This window comes from Colletotrichum karsti (genome assembly GCF_011947395.1).
Source record: "Colletotrichum karsti strain CkLH20 chromosome Unknown Scaffold3, whole genome shotgun sequence".
Classification (NCBI taxonomy): domain Eukaryota; kingdom Fungi; phylum Ascomycota; class Sordariomycetes; order Glomerellales; family Glomerellaceae; genus Colletotrichum; species Colletotrichum karsti.
This window is the reverse complement of record NW_024065903.1, coordinates 1,169,925-1,187,962: the sequence shown is the minus strand read 5'-3', so window position 1 is coordinate 1,187,962 and position 18,038 is coordinate 1,169,925. Positions and strand designations below refer to the sequence as shown.

General features: G+C 55.1%; 7 protein-coding genes across 7 annotated transcripts; 4 read left to right on the top strand and 3 right to left on the bottom strand.

Annotated features, from left to right (window-relative positions):
• Positions 1 to 69: 69 nt before the first annotated feature.
• Positions 70 to 1,515, bottom strand: CkaCkLH20_01418 (vacuolar membrane protein; the record flags this gene model as incomplete). The annotated part of the gene is made up of 3 exons (XM_038884137.1): positions 70 to 381; positions 441 to 1,211; positions 1,267 to 1,515. The coding sequence occupies 3 exons, from the start codon at positions 1,513 to 1,515 to the stop codon at positions 70 to 72; spliced, it is 1,332 nt and encodes a 443-aa protein (XP_038750729.1).
• Positions 1,516 to 2,705: 1,190 nt separating this feature from the next.
• On the bottom strand, positions 2,706 to 3,686 carry CkaCkLH20_01417 (RAB small monomeric GTPase; the record flags this gene model as incomplete). The annotated part of the gene is made up of 7 exons (XM_038884136.1): positions 2,706 to 2,815; positions 2,867 to 2,969; positions 3,026 to 3,070; positions 3,122 to 3,301; positions 3,362 to 3,457; positions 3,538 to 3,591; positions 3,657 to 3,686. 7 exons carry the CDS (start codon positions 3,684 to 3,686, stop codon positions 2,706 to 2,708), a joined length of 618 nt encoding a protein of 205 aa, XP_038750728.1.
• Positions 3,687 to 4,305: 619 nt separating this feature from the next.
• CkaCkLH20_01416 (uncharacterized protein) lies at positions 4,306 to 5,536 on the top strand (the record flags this gene model as incomplete). The annotated part of the gene is made up of 3 exons (XM_038884135.1): positions 4,306 to 4,452; positions 4,518 to 5,108; positions 5,162 to 5,536. 3 exons carry the CDS (start codon positions 4,306 to 4,308, stop codon positions 5,534 to 5,536), a joined length of 1,113 nt encoding a protein of 370 aa, XP_038750727.1.
• Positions 5,537 to 5,812: 276 nt separating this feature from the next.
• Positions 5,813 to 7,559, bottom strand: CkaCkLH20_01415 (nucleoside diphosphatase gda1; the record flags this gene model as incomplete). Its single annotated transcript, XM_038884134.1, has 3 exons — positions 5,813 to 5,870; positions 5,924 to 7,277; positions 7,331 to 7,559. The coding sequence occupies 3 exons, from the start codon at positions 7,557 to 7,559 to the stop codon at positions 5,813 to 5,815; spliced, it is 1,641 nt and encodes a 546-aa protein (XP_038750726.1).
• A 1,047-nt stretch (positions 7,560 to 8,606) lies between these two features.
• On the top strand, positions 8,607 to 10,398 carry CkaCkLH20_01414 (PUL domain-containing protein; the record flags this gene model as incomplete). Its single annotated transcript, XM_038884133.1, has 2 exons — positions 8,607 to 8,879; positions 8,932 to 10,398. The coding sequence occupies 2 exons, from the start codon at positions 8,607 to 8,609 to the stop codon at positions 10,396 to 10,398; spliced, it is 1,740 nt and encodes a 579-aa protein (XP_038750725.1).
• A 739-nt stretch (positions 10,399 to 11,137) lies between these two features.
• CkaCkLH20_01413 (kinesin family protein) lies at positions 11,138 to 12,854 on the top strand (the record flags this gene model as incomplete). Its single annotated transcript, XM_038884132.1, has 2 exons — positions 11,138 to 11,192; positions 11,245 to 12,854. The coding sequence occupies 2 exons, from the start codon at positions 11,138 to 11,140 to the stop codon at positions 12,852 to 12,854; spliced, it is 1,665 nt and encodes a 554-aa protein (XP_038750724.1).
• A 3,781-nt stretch (positions 12,855 to 16,635) lies between these two features.
• On the top strand, positions 16,636 to 17,573 carry CkaCkLH20_01412 (eukaryotic initiation factor 4E; the record flags this gene model as incomplete). Its single annotated transcript, XM_038884131.1, has 3 exons — positions 16,636 to 16,817; positions 16,920 to 17,224; positions 17,287 to 17,573. 3 exons carry the CDS (start codon positions 16,636 to 16,638, stop codon positions 17,571 to 17,573), a joined length of 774 nt encoding a protein of 257 aa, XP_038750723.1.
• Positions 17,574 to 18,038: the final 465 nt, after the last annotated feature.

Sequence of the window (18,038 nt, the reverse complement as noted above, 5' to 3'; positions counted from 1 at the left end):
TATCGCCCAAGTCTTCTTCTCTCTGGAGTATTCCCTCCACCGGAATTATGATTGTCCACTCGATGGAATCTATAAATGAGCTGCCCGGGATCCTGCCTCGGAGGGCTTGCCGTCCGACTCGTCTTCGTGACTTTCGTGATTGATGAACAAGAACGAAATGAGCACAACCGCCGCGCCTACCCAGTATACCCAGCTGGAGTATTGCGAGTATTGAATCATCTCGCCGATGAGTGACAAGGGAATCGTCAGTGACAAGCCCACTGTCACTACTAACGGCGTGGTGAGCAGCATGGCGTACGCCCAGGACATGTCGCTTATGAAGGAAGATAGCGAGTTTCCGATGACAATGGCCCAGATCTTGCCCGTGGGAGGCAGTTCAAACTGTGATGCTGTTAGAAGACACACACATAAGAGACATAGAACGGGCATCAGCTACTTACCGGCTCAAGCCCAGTGAAGTGCAGGATGAAAAACACCGGCCAGAGGCACACAAGGTTGAACAGGCCCACCAGGCCAAAGAACAGCGGCATGTTCACCCGGTCCTCGTTGCCCACCCGGTGCTTCATCACAGTCACGTAGAGACCGTACACGAGGGCGCTCACCAGAGCCATGAAGTCCCCGATCGCGATCTGCGCCGTGGTCTTATGCGGGAACGACCCGCGGTTCTCGTCGCTCGACCCGGAGAGGTCCACGGACGAGATGAGCACGATGCCCGTCAGCGACGCCAGCACACCGATGAACTTGCGCAGCGTGAACCCCTCGACCTTCATCAGCGCGCAGAATATGAGCGTCCACACGCTGCTCGTCGAGTTGAGAATCGTCACGCTCCCCACGCTGGTGTACTCCAGGCACGCCGAGGCGAAGTAGTTGGCGAAGAACCACAACAGGGAGAACTCGAGGCTGATTATGGCCGTCTCCCGGAACGTCAGCTGCTCGACCTTGAGCTCGTAGCCCTCTCGTTCCAAGCTCGGTTCGTCGTCGACGAGCAATCGTTCGCCAGCCACGGCGTCCTCCTCGTCGCCCTCCATCTTCAGTCCTGGCTTGCCGTGTTTTTGCTCGTTCCATACCACCATCGCCTCTCGCCGTAGTCCCTCAATGCCGTGCCGCCAGAGAAACTTGATCAGCATTGGTATTAACGAAACCGCGAACACCGAGGTGTTCATATACACCACGAAGAAGGCCTTGTCGTAAGAATGATCGGAGAAGATGTACTGTCGCAAGTCAGCCGGACGTTCGTCTCCCTTTCCTCCCTGGAAGCCGGCTCACCGAAGCAAGAAAGTTGGACACCGTCCATAGGCACACCGTCACCAGCAACAAAGATATTCCTAGTGTCCGTCTCGCAACTCCAGCCAGCCCCAGCTTCGCCTGCAGCCCCGATGAGCGCACCGTCGACCTCGACCTCGTGGTAGACGCAACGGATGCGCTCAGCCGATCCGCGCTCGAGAAGGACCTCCTCGCATGGCGATCGTGTTCGGGTGCTATCGCGGCGGGCATGATAGGCTCGCTCGGCGCCATTGTTTCGTTCGAAATGGGGGGAGGGTTCTCGCGATCGCAAGGGAGAGAGGAAGGGTATCAGGAAGGATTGTCGGTCGTATGGTAATCGAAAGCGGCCTCCGCCGTAGGCATTTGTCGGCAACGGGGTCGGAGAAACGGTCTGACGTATGAATATCGTATTCAATCGAGGGCGGAAGTCTCGTCGCTGACTCGGCGTGTGTGACCGGCACGATTCTGCCGTTCCGCCAACCTGTCTGCTTCCGGTTTATGTGTCTGGGGGCCCGGATTGCGAAGGAGTGGGCATGCGTAGATGACTTCTCGGAGGTCGGAAAGTTGGACTCGTGGGGAAAGCCCACAAAGAGGAGCCCGGCAAGATTGTCTTGCTCTCGCACTTGCACGCGTCGACGGATTGTTGACGACGGGGTTTATTTTAAGGGAATCGTGTCAGTTGTTGTTTAAAGGTGTTTCTTCAAGGTTGCCAGTTTCAACTGCACGGACAACAGCCCCTGTATTCGTCCCAAGAGCTAGCGACCAATGGCGATGGTGGGCCGGTCGCGTGCCGCTACGTCTCAGCCTCCCTGGCCGTTCCTGTGTTCCTCTAGGTACTGGCAACTCACTTATCCTGCCTGCGAGCACCAATTCTATCCTTATTTCTGAGCTGACGGGCTTGTTGAGGTTGAACAAAGCCAAGGATGACGCCGCGAAGCTAAGACCAAGCCTGCCGGGTCGGGCTTATTGCCGGTTCCCTTGCATTGTACTTTAGCGCAGCTTTGGGTCCAGTCTTATGAGCGGAGTCTGCTGATGGACGGCAAGCGTGATCCGTCAACTCGGCCCGGTGCGTCTTGTCGAAAACCTCAAAGATATGAACTCATCGGTCTGCGGACGGTGCACTGTCAGGCAGACTGCGCTTAAGCAAGGGTTGTTATGCCATCATCCTGGGACAAGACTGGCGTTGGAACGTGTTCACTGACTTGGAGATGGTCCACCGCAAAACGTTTGGTATCCTACGAATAAACCCGTGAATTCAAATTCAAATGAAACCTCTAAACACCTTTCATACCAGTGCAGGATATGCTACATCAAACCACGGCCAAGATGGATATGTGAGGGGCCGTGGGGTAAACATAATGCGAGTCGAATGCGTCCCATTAGTGTGCGCCGCCCAAGTCCTCTCCCGTTCAATGTCGACTGTGTGCTCATTCAAACTCTGCTTAACAGGCACAGCCGTCGCGGGGGTTCTCGATGGGGATGTTGATGACATCCTGGTAATCTCCGCTGAATTCTTCAGACTCCTCCTGGGCCAGGGCGTTTCGTGCAATGACTAGTTTGACATATTAGTAACTCCAAGAGATATTTCAGTAACGCAACCAACCTTCAAACGCCTGTTCGACGTTGATAGCCTCCTTCGCACTGGTCTCGAAGTAGGGAATTCCGCCCTTGGACTGGCAGAAAGTCATCGCGCGCTTGGTCGAGATCTGCGCAACTTGTTAGCATACTTATCCCAAGTTTTCACGCGCAATAGTGAACTTACCACCCTCTTGCTCTCCTCAACATCGATCTTGTTTCCAAGAACGACCTAGACTCTTATCAGCATGCATGTCTTGCTTCCGCTATAAACACCACTCACGAAGGGGAAGTTGTCGGGATCCCGAGGCGAAGCCTGGATCAGGAACTCGTCCCTCCAGCTGTCGAGAGCGTCGAAGCTCTTGGAGTTGTTGACGTCGTAGACGAGAACGCAGCAGTCGGCTCCACGGTAGAAAGCAACACCCAGAGACTGGAAACGCTCCTGTCCAGCAGTATCCCAGAGCTATAATCCATCAGCATAACGCCCTTTGTTCTAATCGTCGATATGTTCGGTATCGCCCACCTGCATCGTCACTTGTCGGTCATCGACCAGGACCTCGCGGGTCAAAAAGTCGGCTCCGATCGTGGCCTTGTAGCTTGCACTGAACTTCTTGTTGACCTGTGGCACGAGAGCATTCGAATCAGCACTCTGAGTCTGCGTCGGTCGGGCTGCTGGGCACCGCAGCGCAGAAGACGTACATATTGGTTCATCAGACTGGTCTTGCCGACACCGCTGTCGCCAAGGATGATGACCTGCGAAAAGGTTGCTGTCAATTACACCGCTCGTGACTTTTATAGCGCGCGCTGATAAAGCCCACCTTGAGAAGGACCTTCTTTCTCGATGACATCGTGGATATGGGCTTGTCGGGTCGTCTGCGTGTATGTGTCGATTGAAAATAGTCGCACTTCGGCGGGCCGTCTGTTGGTCGACGGTAGATGTAGCCTGCGTCGCGATCGGGTCAAGAATCGGTTCGAATGTCGAAGTGGTCGGAAACGGACCGTTGTAGTGCGTCAGGGGTGGTTGGTTGGTGTCGGGTGCAGGTCGATGATCGATAGACGGAAGTGATGGTGGAGGTTGACAGGGAAGCAGGCGGTACTGAGAGCTCCCGTCACATTTGCAAGTTTCAGCCTATCAAAGAGCTGCTTGCAAGGCCGGGTCTAACCAGGCAACTGCAAAGGTGCTGACGTAAATAGTGAGTTTGTACACGCAGGGCACCTGGAAGGACGCCAAATGATGGTGCTCCAAGGCGCTGGAGCCCGCCCAGACTCGTTGGCCGGTAAGGTGCATCAGATGGATGCCATGTTCGCAGCGCTTAGGTAAGGCACCTACACAGCCTGCATGACGCCTACGCCACATCTTTCCCTCAACGACGGTCAAGGCGAGACGGATGGAGCTCTCATCAAGAGTACGCGCGCGGTCCAGGATGAGTTGATGGGATTCTCGACAACCACTCCACGAGAATTCCCATGGCGGATGAAGACGGTCTTTTGAGCAAGGTTCACAGCCTGAGCGACTTGGAGCTGGCCGCCCTGCTGTGCCTTGTCAACCGCGAACACTGCATCGTCAGCACGTCGCCCGCTGCCCTCGACGAGCTTGTTGAGGAGCTGCAGCTGGTGAGGCATCACTCTCGCCCGAAATTTCGTAAAACACAAGAGGCCAACATACTGACGTCTTCCAGATCGCAACGAAGACGTTTGGTCTGAAATGCGCCGTGGTCGAATGCACCCCGCAAACCACACTAGAGGACTTTGCATCCTCGATCCTCACACAGCAGTCGCCAACAGCGACGAGATCCGGCTCGCCCCTACGCACTCGCAATGAATCCTACTTTTCTCGCGCAGGCATCTCTCCCTTGACCGCCGTCACAGCCACCAGCCCAACCGGCCAGGGTGCCGGCTCATCCTCCATCGCCAATGTCATCGTGGCCCGAAACCTCGACCGGGCACCGAGGGCCGTACAGATCCAGGTCCTCGAGCTTCTGCGCACACGGCGTATCTTCACCCGTACCTCCGTCCAGACCGCTCCGAAGCAATTCCTGTTCGTCGCTGCTCTAGGCGCCGAGAGTGGCGGCCAAGCTCACGTCACGCTTCACCTGAACGACTACTTCTTCATTGCTCACTGGCATGATCCGGAGGACGGCTTTCCTCTTCTCGATGATGCGTATGACGCTACGGACGGCGCAGAAACTGCTAGTACTGAAAGCGTGCTCAAAAAGAGCATCAATGGCGATTTGCCCACTGTTAGCGAAGACCCCATCTTCCGCGAGGGTGTAAGCTCGGTTCAGAAACGCAATTTGAGACGATATGTGCTAATTGGCGGCAGAATATTGCGGCCATCGCGAAGAATAGTCGAGACGTGCACATTGACGTAGATGTACTGCGTTACCAGATGAATGTGGTCTCGTACCTGAGAATGCACCGCGCCGTTGCCGGCGGTATCGAGCCGACTGCAACGAAGCATCTAGAGCAGCTGCTCAAGTGCCTCGCGCCGCTACACAGGCTGGACTTTGTCACCCCAGCCCTCGTGCATTTGGCCGTTAGGAAAGTCTATCTGCATCGAATACGGATTGTGCACCCTCGACAGGAACGCAGCATGCAATGGGGAAGCCAGCTCGAGGCCATCGAGTCCATTCTCGAAGGTGTGGGCCCGGAGGACGTGATTGAGGACGTGCTGAGCTTGGTGGCCGCGCCGCTTTGATCGAAGCTTAAGACGATATCCAGGGAGCAAGTGTATTCTAAAAGGCTGCGTCTGACCGAGCCTATAATCCTAATACCCATGGAAACCGTATAATGACATGAAACGCCCGCCTTTTGGTCTGTGTATTGATGCATGTTCCTGCACCCGCCATATGACCTTCGTGCCTCCTGTACAATTCGTAATCGAACAACATTCCCGGTTCTGTCGTGGAATTAAAAGTCTATATAACTACAAGCCTAACTCCAGAGGAGACTTGCGCAGTTTAATGCAAGATGCTTAGTTAACCTGGTCAACCCTGCACTTCCAGCCGGAGCCGGGGGAAAGGAGAGGCAAACTGCATAATGTTAGCATCTGCGCACATACTGAAGCGGGAAGAAAGTTGCTCACCTGGCACCAAGGCACCAGCCTAGTTCATTGCCCTTGATCTTCTTGGCGATCTTGACCTCACGGTCAATGGGCATCTCGTAACCGGTGTGGAGAAGGGCCATCATGAAGTTGAGATCGAGGCAGTGCTCGGGGCGGCCCTGGAGCTCCTTCAGCGCACCAGGGACGCTAGAGAAGACGTCCCACGCCTTCTCACCACCGCAGACAGAGTTGGCCAAATCGTGCATTTCGCGGAGGGTGAAAGAATCGGGCATGCCGAGAGGCTTGGTACGGTCGTAGAAGTAGGAGAAGATGTAGACATCCTCGCGCGCGAAAGTCTTGGCCAAAGTCGGCTGGTGAACACCGTTGAAAGAGCAAGGAGCGAGCTTGCAGGACTCCTCCTTCTTGAGAATCTTCTCGGCGAGGTTACGGCACTGAGCAGGAGCGGCTTGGGAAGGGCCTGTCATGTTGAAGGTGACGGTCTTGCCCAGAGGGTGGCCCTCGTCCAGCTCGACCTCAACCTCCTTGACCATGCCGGGGGCAATGCAAGGGTGAACAATGGGCTGCTTAACCCAGCTGTCGTCAGACTTCTTGCTCTCGAACATCTCATTTACCAGCGTCTTGTGAACGGCCTTGCGGGCGCTCATCAGACCGTACCCAAGATGAGAGTGCTGGTAAAGCTCGAACTGCTGTCCGCCGAACTTGAGGTCGTACTTGTGGTCACCCTCGGCGAGCTTCTCAGGCATGCCGCCCTCCGGCGCTCCCTTAAAGGTCGGCTCAAACACAATCTGAGTAGATCCACCGCCGAGATCGAAGACAGCGGCAGTGGGGCTCTTGTCGGGGCCACCAATCTTACCAAGGAGGTAGTTGGTGGTGATCCAGGCGTAGACACCCTCGTCGGCACCGTCCATGATGGCGACACCGTTGTCCTCCTTGGCAACCACGGGGAAGGGGTAGTCGTTCTCAAGATGGGTGCGAACGGCGTCCAGGATCTTCTGGGCGTTCTCGGGGCCGACCATACGCAGACCAGCAGTTGCTTTCACCGCGACAGGGCTGCAGGCCTTGAGCTTATCGGGAACAGTCTTGAGAGCGACCTCCATCAAGGCATCGAGAGTCTTGGCTGCGGCCTCGGGGTCGTCCTTATACTTGCTGAGGCCACCGACCGACTTCTCGGTCATCTTGAACTCCTCGTGCTCGAGCTCGGGAGTGGCGCCGCAGTTGTTGAACTTGTAGACGTGGATACGGGATCCCGTGCTGCCGGCATCGATCATGAGGACATATTGGACAATGGGCTTCGACTTGGAGCTTGACACGGAGCACTTCTCGGTGCCATAGGAAGAATCGGCCGGAACTTGGCCACCAGAGCCACCGGTCGAGACTAGACATGATCTATTAGCAACGTTTCGTCGGCAGGGAGCAGATGTCGCATACCTCCACCAGGGCGAACGTTCACTCCTCTGGGAGACAGGTACCAGAAGAGGAAAACGACGAGGAAGGCAATAGCGCCTGTCCTCATCCACCTCGTCTTCTGCGCTTGAGACATATCTCTTAAGCTAGCAAACAGGCCGGTCTTGCGATGGGCTGGTGCGAATCTTCCGGGCTTTTCGTGAGGATCTCGGGCGGGTTGCTTCGTCGGCAGCGACACAGATGTTCTTCGCATTGGTCGCGAGTCTTCGGAGGAGAGAGTCGTTGCTCAAGGGGACACAAGTTTAATGCATTCGAGGCGGGCCGCCGTCGAATAGGACAAAGGAGTGGATGGACCGTGGACCGATTACAAAGGGAGCACGGCGGGCGACTCGAACAATAACCAGAACCAGGTGCGTGCGGCCGTTGGAAAAAGAGCGGACTGACTGGATTGGTCGTGGAACACCAGGACGAAGGACGTGTGGACGGGACGGGTTGACGTGTGGTGTTGTCAAGTACGAGATTTCGTATATGTAAGGGGCGCCAATGGGGTGGTACTCTGTCCTCCGGCCTCGAAGGGGGTTTGATGGGCAATTGCAGATTTTCCTGAGAAGTCATCAAAAAAATCAAGAGAATCCCTGCTAAATCTGACAGTTTGCTAATCTTGGAGCGGCAGCGGGGACGACGCGAAGCCACTAAAGTGCTGGAACCTCTGGAACCTCCTTCTCGCGTGTCTCTTAATGGCTCCGCGTTCAGGGGGCGGGGCTGCCATTCCCTGCTGAGCCCCCCTACTTTATTGCCCTGTGCTTCCTCCTCTTCCTCCAAAGCCACTGATAACCTCCGCCGGGGCCAGTTCTCTCCGTCCTCGATGCAGGGAATGTCAAACTTGGGGACGTGGCATCGCAAGTCATTAGGTAATCATTTTCAAAGTGAACTGCACCCTGGACGGCCCGGGGACCTCGAGACCAACCTACCTACCTAAGCCACGGGTGGCGCTGGTCTTACCGAATCCGACTGGACTGCACCGGCTCCCGTCCTGGAAGCTTCTCGCCATCGACTCTTACGAATGCTTTGCTGCCTCTGCTATCATCATTGCCGTTGTTCCCTTCATTGTCTCCGAGCTCTTTCCTTTATGACTTACATCTGAGAATAAGCAGATAAAAGGAGTTTTACTGCCATTCCATAGACTTTTCCTGTCTTTTGGACTTCCTTGCGTTCGTCGACTTTTACTCATCCGCACAACATCTACAGTGACTTCGCCAAGACCGACTTGTCCCTTGCTTTCGGCTTTGCTATCGCCGATATGGATGTCCATCTCTTAACGTACGACCTGTCCCGTGGACTTGCTCGGCAAATGTCTCAAGGCATGCTAGGATTTCACCTCGATGCTATCTACCACACTTCTATTGAACTGAACGGCCGAGAATTTGTCTACGATGGTGGTATCGTGGATATCACACCGGGAACCTCTCACCTGGGTCAACCGATGGAGCGGATATTTCTCGGCAGGACAGAACTGCCCATGGAAGTCATCGAAGAGTTCCTTGACTCACTAAGGCCGATCTTTACAATTGAGGTGAGTACTACCAACAGCTGGATGCAGGGACCTGATTGCTGACTTATTAAAGGCCTATGACTTGTGGAAGCATAACTGCAATAACTTCTCTGATTCCTTTGCCCAGTTCCTGTTGGGAAAGGGCATCCCGGAGCACATTATCAAGATGCCGGATGCCGTGCTCAGCTCGCCTCTGGGCCGAATGATTATGCCCCAGCTGACCCAGGCTATGACCTCGAATAGACAAAATGGGTCGATCTTGGGTATCCAGAACAATAACTCGGCCAATGGGTACGGCTCAGCATCGCAGCCTGCAAGGCCTCAGTCCATTGTCAAGGTCGTTCAAAGTTCGAACGAGTTAGACGCAGTCCTCGACTCCGCGAAGAAGTCCTGCGCAGTGGTACTCTTCACATCAGCAACTTGCCCCCCATGCAAGATGATCTCGCCGACCTTCGACGAACTGTCTGCGGAGGCCGGAGACAAGGCTACCTTCATCAAGGTCGACGTGGCTCGGCTCACTCCTGTGCCTGGAAAGAACTACCCGCGCGCAACACCGACATTCATCACATATTTACATGGCGAAAAGGAGAACGAATGGGCGGGAGCTGATCCTGCCGCTCTCCGCGGCAACGTACAGCTTCTGTTGCAGATGGCTTGGCCACGACACCCTCACGAATCCCTGAATCTCCCTAGCTTCTCGAATCCAAATGCTCGACCCGTCTTGTACTCCAAAGTTCCGCCTTTGGACAAGCTGATGGCGAAGATGGGACCAACGGCAGCAGAACCGGCCGTCCAAGAAGTCAAGAAATTCATTGACACCCGCGACAAGCAAGGTCCTGCGGCTGCCGTGCTTCCCAACCTCGGCCAATTTTCCGACTTCGTGAAGAAATCGACGCAGACACTCCCGGTTGATATTTTGTTCACAATAGTCGATCTCTTCAGATGCGCACTTGCGGATGCAAGGTTCAGTGGCTACTTTGCCGAAGAGAAGGACCATACTACAGTGCAAGCTGTACTCGGCTTCGTCAATTCTCATAGCGAGTGCCCCTACGCGTTGCGTCTCGTAACACTGCAGATGGCCTGCAACTTTTTCTCGACACCCCTCTTTCCAGAAGAGATCCTCCGCACAGAGTCTCTGAGAGCACCCATCATTCAGCTGATCTCATCAAGCTTCCTTGATGACAGCCACAACAACGTCCGCGTATCCGCTTCGTCGCTCTTGTTCAATCTGTCACTAGCCAGCAACAAGGCAAGGCGGGAGAAGAGAGACATTCTGCCAGAGGGTGACTCGGTAGAGTTGGCCGCCTCAGTTTTGGAAGCCATCGGGCAGGAAGAAAAGTCCCCAGAAGCCTTGCAAGGCATGCTGCTCGCGCTCGGGAACTTGGTTTATTGTACACCACTAGACAGCGAGGTGTCCGATTTGTTGAGGACCATGGATGCAGAGGACGCTATCCTCGCCAAGAAGAAGCAGTTTCCAGGGGAGAAGTTGATTATGGAAGTGGGATCAGAGCTGATGGGAAAGGGTCTTCGACGTCCTTGAGTGGCTTGAGTGGGTAGGTAATCTGTTTGGTTTCTAGAATAAGCAAGAGAAGAATAAGCATGGAAAGATGCCAGGAAGGGCGCCTGAGCTGCAGGACATAGACCAGGCTGCAGGATGTAGACGATGAATGCCATTTGCAGGACTAGACGGCGTAGGCGTGGCGTCAGGCGTTGACACTATCACTGTATTAAATGTTTAGACCTTTTTGTTTGCGCGGACACTTTGAACCTGCGATCATTAATTCGGCAAAGCACAGCACTTCTTTCAGCTTCGCGTTGACCACAGCTGTCAACTTTGTTCGGGCTTGTCAATCTTTTCAAAGAACAGAACTTACTTGTTCCTTCATTTTACCTCTCATCAATATTGATCTCCTTCTTTTTCATTGTCCGGAAACCCAGTACTCCTTGCAGCTTCCTCACTGCAGGGGTACCGCTCCTCAAACCACTCTCAGCTCAGCAGCAGCGCTCAAACAGAGCGAGTGTGGCGTCACTGCCCCGGCAACTCGGCCCCACCAAGTCACCTCCCAATTGGGCAACAGAGTAAACAAGCCCGACCGCCTCGTCTTGGGATGTGGGCTACACATCATCGACGTTACCGCGAGATCCTCAATGAACTTACCACCACCTTGCGTGGACTATCTCTCGACCCTCGATTGATGCCCTCAGTGGTTTTCGAGATGCCTCAGCTTCATTCGTCTGCGTCTACCCCGTCCCTGCGGTCGCACGATGCGCCGGTCAGAATGGACGGGGGCAACGTTCGAGTTGTTGTCCGTGTCCGAGCGTTTCTGCCCAGAGGTATGAGGATCCATATAGACATGAAACACTTCAATACTGACAGAGGTCGCAGAGATCCAGCGTGGTGCCGAATGTCTGGTAGAGATGGACCCCATTACCCAGCAGACGACGCTGCTTGTCCCGAACGATGACGACCCGGCGAACGCAAAGGCCAAGTCCAGGAAGATCATCGAAGAGAAGTCCTTCACATTCGACAATTCTTTTTGGAGTCACGATATCGAAGACAAGCACTATGCGCACCAGTCGGACGTCTACAACAGCCTGGGTGAAGAGTTCCTCGACCACAACTTCGAGGGCTACCACACCTGCATCTTCGCCTACGGCCAGACGGGCTCAGGCAAGAGTTACACGATGATGGGCACACCAGATCAGCCGGGTTTGATTCCTCGAACGTGCGAGGATCTCTTTGAGCGAATCGAAGCTGCGCAGAACGAGACACCCAACATCTCTTACAACGTCAGGGTATCCTACTTTGAGGTCTATAACGAGCACGTTCGCGACCTGCTCGTCCCCGTCGTGCCAAATCAGCCACCATACTATCTCAAGATCAGAGAGTCCCCGACGGACGGCCCGTATGTCAAAGACTTGACCGAGGTGCCTGTCCGCAATCTCAACGAGATTTTGAGGTATATGACGGCCGGCGACAGATCGAGAACTGTGGCCAGTACCAGGATGAACGACACGAGTAGTCGCAGCCATGCTGTTTTTACTATTATGCTCAAGCAGATCCACCACGATATGGAGACGGACGAGACGACCGAACGAAGCTCGCGCATCCGGCTGGTCGACTTGGCCGGAAGTGAGCGTGCCAAGGCGACCGAGGCAACCGGACAGCGGCTTCGCGAGGGTAGCAACATCAACAAATCCCTGACCACCCTCGGTCGTGTCATCGGGGCGCTCGCAGACGCGAAGCCAGGCTCCAGAAAGCGAAGCAAGGACGTAGTACCATACCGAGATTCGATCCTGACATGGCTGTTGAAGGACTCGCTGGGAGGCAACAGTAAAACGGCCATGATTGCCTGTATCGCGCCGTCGGACTACGAAGAGACTCTTTCGACTCTTCGCTACGCAGACCAGGCCAAACGTATTCGCACGCGTGCGATCGTCAACCAAGACCATATCTCGTCGGCTGAGCGCGACGCCCAGATCGTGGCAATGGCGGAGGAGATCCGGAACCTCCAGCTCTCCGTCTCGGAGTCGCGCCGGCGGGAGAAGGATAACAAGGATCAAGAGGAGAAGCTCGAGGAGTACCAGAACCGCGTCGTTACAATGCAGCGAATGATGGAGGAGCGCAGTCTCGTCGCGGAGGGAAAGATACGCAGCTTGCAGACGGAGAACGAGGCCCTTCGCTTGCACCTCAAGCTGGCTCTCGAGAGCCTGAAGAACCCCATCCCCGCCGTCACCGTCAAGCCAGTGGAGGAAGACGACGAGAATACCAGGGAGGCGGGACAAGAAGACAAGGAGAACGCCGAGGAGGGCGAGTCAGTGTACGACGACTCGGACGATACGGCTTACGACTCAGATGTCATGGAGGACAATGCCAACGACATGCAAGACTACATGCGCAGTCTGCTGAGCGACCTGAGCATGTTCAGACGGAAGATCGGGGACGATAAGGAGCGGTGGGTCGGAGAGGTTCTGGGTAACAAGCTGAATGCCTGATGGAATGACGGAATGGTAACGACCGGGACCGAGTATTGACAATTGTATGAGGTGTCAAAAATCACGATGGTAGTCAGCATGGTGTTTAGGGAGTCTTCGATATTCAGGGAACAGGGCTGTATTGGACAAAGTCTCGACAGTTTGCACATAGGCCCTCGGGTCCTCTAGTTAGGTTAGCACGGCACCACAGAGCACGAATTAGATCAACGTAGTTTATATGGGTACAATCAGAAACACGTTCCCGGGTGGTGACAAGAAGGTTTGACGTGTACGTCATGATCGAAACTGTACGGGCTCAGGAAACGGCCTGTCAGTTTTCCATGGTAAGTGGGCGGGCGTTCTTTCGTCGGTCTTCCTCTGCCTTCCCACACGGACGGCGATATCTCAAACGGAGTATCCATCATTGGCGTTGCCTCACGATGGAACCAAGGTGGGCAGGAAATATTAGGGCGCTGCTGTCTGTCTGGAACCTATCTTCCGCTCGCGCGCCGTGGCAGGGACATCCCCGGGCCCGGCGCGGCTTCAGGTACGGTTTTACCAGGAGAGGTGGACGGGACGGGAGAGGCTCTGGAAGGGATCCCGCTGTTAGGGCTGGGTCGGGTGGTTTGCTCGGGGCAGGGATGAGGGATTCCGGAAGAGACGATGACGGTCGAGGTTGTTTGTCTCGAACTCTGTGATGGGGTTTCTGGTTTGAACGTGTTCTGTCTTTTTGCAACGGCTGTGGGTCGGAACTTTGAGGTAGAACGTGGTCACGGGTAAGGTCCGCGAAGTGAGCAGAATCGAGAATTGGAGCTCGGAGGGGTATTCAGAGGCTCGTCAAATCGTTGAGGCGAAGTAGATTGGACGGAGCCAATATTGAGAGTTTCGACCAACAGATGAGGACTTCCATCGTTTCCCAGGGCGTTGCAGTTGGAAACGTTCAAGTTCGTGTCATGACGTGCCGGGTGCCATGAGAGCACGGAGGCGAGATCCATGATCTGTCTGTCAAAATCGTCATCTGCGACAGCCAGTACCAATGGATGCAGGGCCGTGGATCTTTGTATGTCTTTCGGTCGTTGGATTGTTGGCCGTCGCTTCTCCTCGCCGCCGAGGCAATCCAGAGTTAAGTGCGGTACGTGTGTGAGACGGTTTGGCAATGGGATCCAATTGGAGAGCAGGTAATTCGACTAGGTACCCCAGGCGACGATGACGAGGGCCGTCGATGGGACCGGGAGAACTTGCTGCAACGCACATCATGCCCTCCTCCATTCTCGTGTGGTCGAAAGGCAAAATGAAAGGTCGATCTGGCCCCTGAGATTCATCTCAAGTTAGGATTTCGTGCCTGAGTATGTACGGCAGTGGGGGGGAGTTCTCGATGGACGGAATGCGCTTTATTCTCGCTGCCGGCAGAGTTAGGCCGGAGAATGTTGCCGGATGCTTTTGGTTTCCCTTCGAGATCACAGGACTCTCCGAGGGCCGGGTTTGTGTTCCTTTAACTCAATTGATCCAACGTCGAAAGTCAATGTGTTTGAGGTATCCGTACCTGAGTGCCAAGTGCTGACAACTGCGAATCTGCAACTGCCCAGAGACCCTGAAGTTTGAAAAAGGCGATGAATTGGCAGTTCATACAATGAGGCTCTGGCTCTCTCGCGCACATCATACCTTAGCAACTGCTCCTTAATTCGATATCACAACCATTTGGGAACCGGCAACTCAACTCTCCCCCGTGTCTTGCAGTCCACGTTATGGAACCCGCCATCCGTATCATTCGCTACGCTTTAACTCAGGACTCATGTTCCCGGCGTCGAGGTCAGAACCCTGCGTTTCCACGGCACGGCACATGCCTTCCCCCATGTCCCTGTCCCTGTATCCATCTGTACTTGCTTACGCTTCGCTTCTCCCCCTAAAACGCAGCGGTCGTAGGCATGCGATTCCGTGCGATCTGTCCCGTGGTGTAAGTGGATGGTTGTCCAAGCCCCATGCCGAACAACCTTCTCGAATCTCTGAACATCCGGTCTTTGCTCCCACTCACAATCCCGTCCCCCCTCGTCGCAACATCTTATTACTGGTCGCAAAGACGGCTCGATGTTTCAGGCCGGTAAGATGTTCCCACCAAGCTTCTGTCTGCCCTTGCCGGCCCTGTATCTTTGTCTTGCGGCGTCGTCTTCCTCCGTCTGCTAAGTGAGATACCGCAGTACAGTGCTGTACTGAAGGAAGCGTCGCCGTTGCTCGCCGTCGTCGCCGCTTCTAGTAGCACTCAATTGGCTCGCTGTAGCGTTTAAATCGGTTTGCAACATCAATAAATCGAGTTTCCAAGCGGCGTTCCAAAACCAGGAATATGGGACGGCCGCGGAACGTATTAGCACGCAGTTAGGACAAGTTGACGCCTCCAAGACCTAAGACCGTATGGCGCTGGCACCGTCATCCAGCTGCTGCCACTTACGCTGTTCAACGGCAGTAACGGCCGACAACTCGCGGCGAGAGTCGCGTCTGCGAGGCCCCTATTCGTCGCCTGTGGTATCCCAAGTTACGGACGGTATCACGGTGGAAGAGACGAAGCCAGGTTCTGCCGGTCCTCAGACCCGGTCCCTCAACTTGCCCTTCCGGGTGTCACTCGCCAATTAACTGCAAGGTTCCCTGCTCTGTTGCGCTTCAGACCTCAGATCAGAGGACTCTCGACCGGATTCCGATGCTCCCTGTCTAATCTCCAGACAAACCTCCCCTTTTGAAGTACAGTACTCTGTAGTCTGTACTCCCGAGGAGAGGAGAGGTTTGGTATGGTACATGGGAGCTAAGCTAAGGCCAGCCTGAGGTACTTGTGTCCTTGAACCGTATGTCGTGTTTTGTCGTGTCACACTGAGGTTGCTGTTTCCTTTGTGATGTACCTGGACTTCGGAGGCAAGCACAAGAAAGGATGACCGGGACGGTCACGATGTGAGAGAGTGTGAGATGCTTGGTGATACTTATTATCCCCAACCTTACCACCTACTCTCTCAACTTCTTTTCTTTTTCTCTCTACCGCCTCTCCCTCGGTCGCCGCCTTGTCGTTTGCTCCCTCCTCTTCGTCACCTACATCCCTAGATCCGTCTGTCGAGTCATTCGAGAATTGCAGGAAACTGGTTGTTTGCTGCCGCCGCCATTGTTGCCTTGAACCCTTATTCGCCGAACACGTCCTTGTGTAGGGGCCCGACGATTTACGGTTTTGTTCTAATCTCGTCCCGTACCCGAATTGACTTGAGTCCAAAACAACATTGGAGGAACACAGAGCGCCAATAGCTGCAACTCGAGGACATCTTGTCGGTCACCCAGGACAATTGATACCTCCCCCCGCCATCGACTGCTTGTTACTCAGCTCCGGGATCGCCGCCCCTCTACCGCCAAACCAACCACAAAACCGGTCTCTGTTCATTGGCGTAATCTGAACAGCCCAAGACGCCTCTCTCCAACCGGGGCGCAACACCAATCGTCAATCGGCACCAACAACGCCGCCAGCAACGACAGCAACAACCCCAGTCCCTCCACTAAGAGCCACACACGGGGGCTGCCCACTTCTGCCCCTCGTTGCTACATTAGGCCCTGCCGCATTCCACCGAGCCAACGAACGGAAGAGCAAGACAAGCAACCAGCTCCAGTCTAGAGTCCCTCTCTCGGCCACGTCTACCCGACCCCGATCTTGTACCGCCGCAGCCAAACGTACGACCGGATAAGATCGTGAGCCCGACATTTCGTTCTTCTCACCTCTACTCGCCCGTGGTAATACCTCCTGTCTCTCTTTACCATACACGAACGAACGACTGCGACCATGGCTGCCAGACCCGCGCTCTTCACCCGTGGCCTCTCGGGTCTGTCCCAGAGCACCACCACCGACCCCAACTCGCCCAGCGTCAGCTCCCCGGCCGACCAGCGAGACGATGCGAAGCGCAACTTCCTCAAGGCCATGCGCCCGTTGCCGACACAACACTACTGGAACGTCTACTTTGACAAGTGAGTGACCCCTCAGTCTCCAAAGCACGCCCGGCGCATCGAGCTCCCCGCCGACCCCTGATCTTGTGAAAGGATTACCTGACTGACCTTCTCTACCCGCAGGCAAGCCAAGGACCAGAAGGCGAGCAATGACGAGGAGTACAAGGTGCAGCTGGAGCAGCTCGGCTCCCAGATCGAGTCGGTCCAGGATTTCTGGAAGTACAACAACAACACCCCCGTCGACCAGATCAAGATGCGCGAGTCCATCTACCTGTTCAAGCAGGGCTTCAAGCCCATCTGGGAGGACCGCCGCAATATCAACGGCGGCGCCTGGACTTTCCGCGTCCCCAAGAACATTGGCCCCGATGTCTGGACCCGCGTGCAGCTGCTTGCCATCGGCGAGAAGCTGCAGAGCGTCCTGGACGACAGTGAGTCCCCCTCGCCTTATCTTCACATGCTGGGATACACGAAATGCTGACACACCACAAAGACGACCAGATCTGCGGCGTAGGCCTCTCGGTCCGCTTCAACTCCCACCTCATCTCCATCTGGCACCGCGACGGCTCCAAGCAAAAGTCCATCGACGCCATCCTCGAGTGCGTCCTCGAGGAGCTTCCCGCCGAGCTCCGCCCCAAGTCCGACAACTACTTCTACAAGCGCCACCAGGACCACCAGGGCTTCAAGGCTCCCCCCGAGCTGCAGGCCGTCATCGACTCGCAAAAAGCGGCCGCCGAGAAGGAGAAGGCCGCCAAGGTGGCTGCGGACGCGGCGGCTTAGAACGTCGGTCCCGGCCCGCGCTCTGCCCCGTTCTGAGCGGGCAGAGACCGCCACTCATGTCTTACGCCTTTTTCTCTTTCGATTTTTCGTTCTATTCTTGCACAAAAGGAAACTGTCCAGCACAGAAGCTGCGGACGGGAAAAACATCGGTCTGCCTCTCCTCGCTCAGCATCTCACATACACGGGAGGGTTTTGTATTTGACTTTGGGATAAAGAATAGGATGTAATAGTCCGTATCTCCAACGTCTGGTGGCCGTGGCGAATGCAAACACGCCCAATAAACATGGCAACGCCAAGGGAAAGGCCGGAATATGCATATTTCAAGGGCGTTTATTTGAGCATTGGAATCACTCAGGGGGGTGAACAATACACCCGACCCAAGACCATATCGGCTGCACTGAGTTCAGATAGAATCTTTATTATGACCGGTATTCAACTTGGTGAAGCTCTGTGGGGTTGAGACAT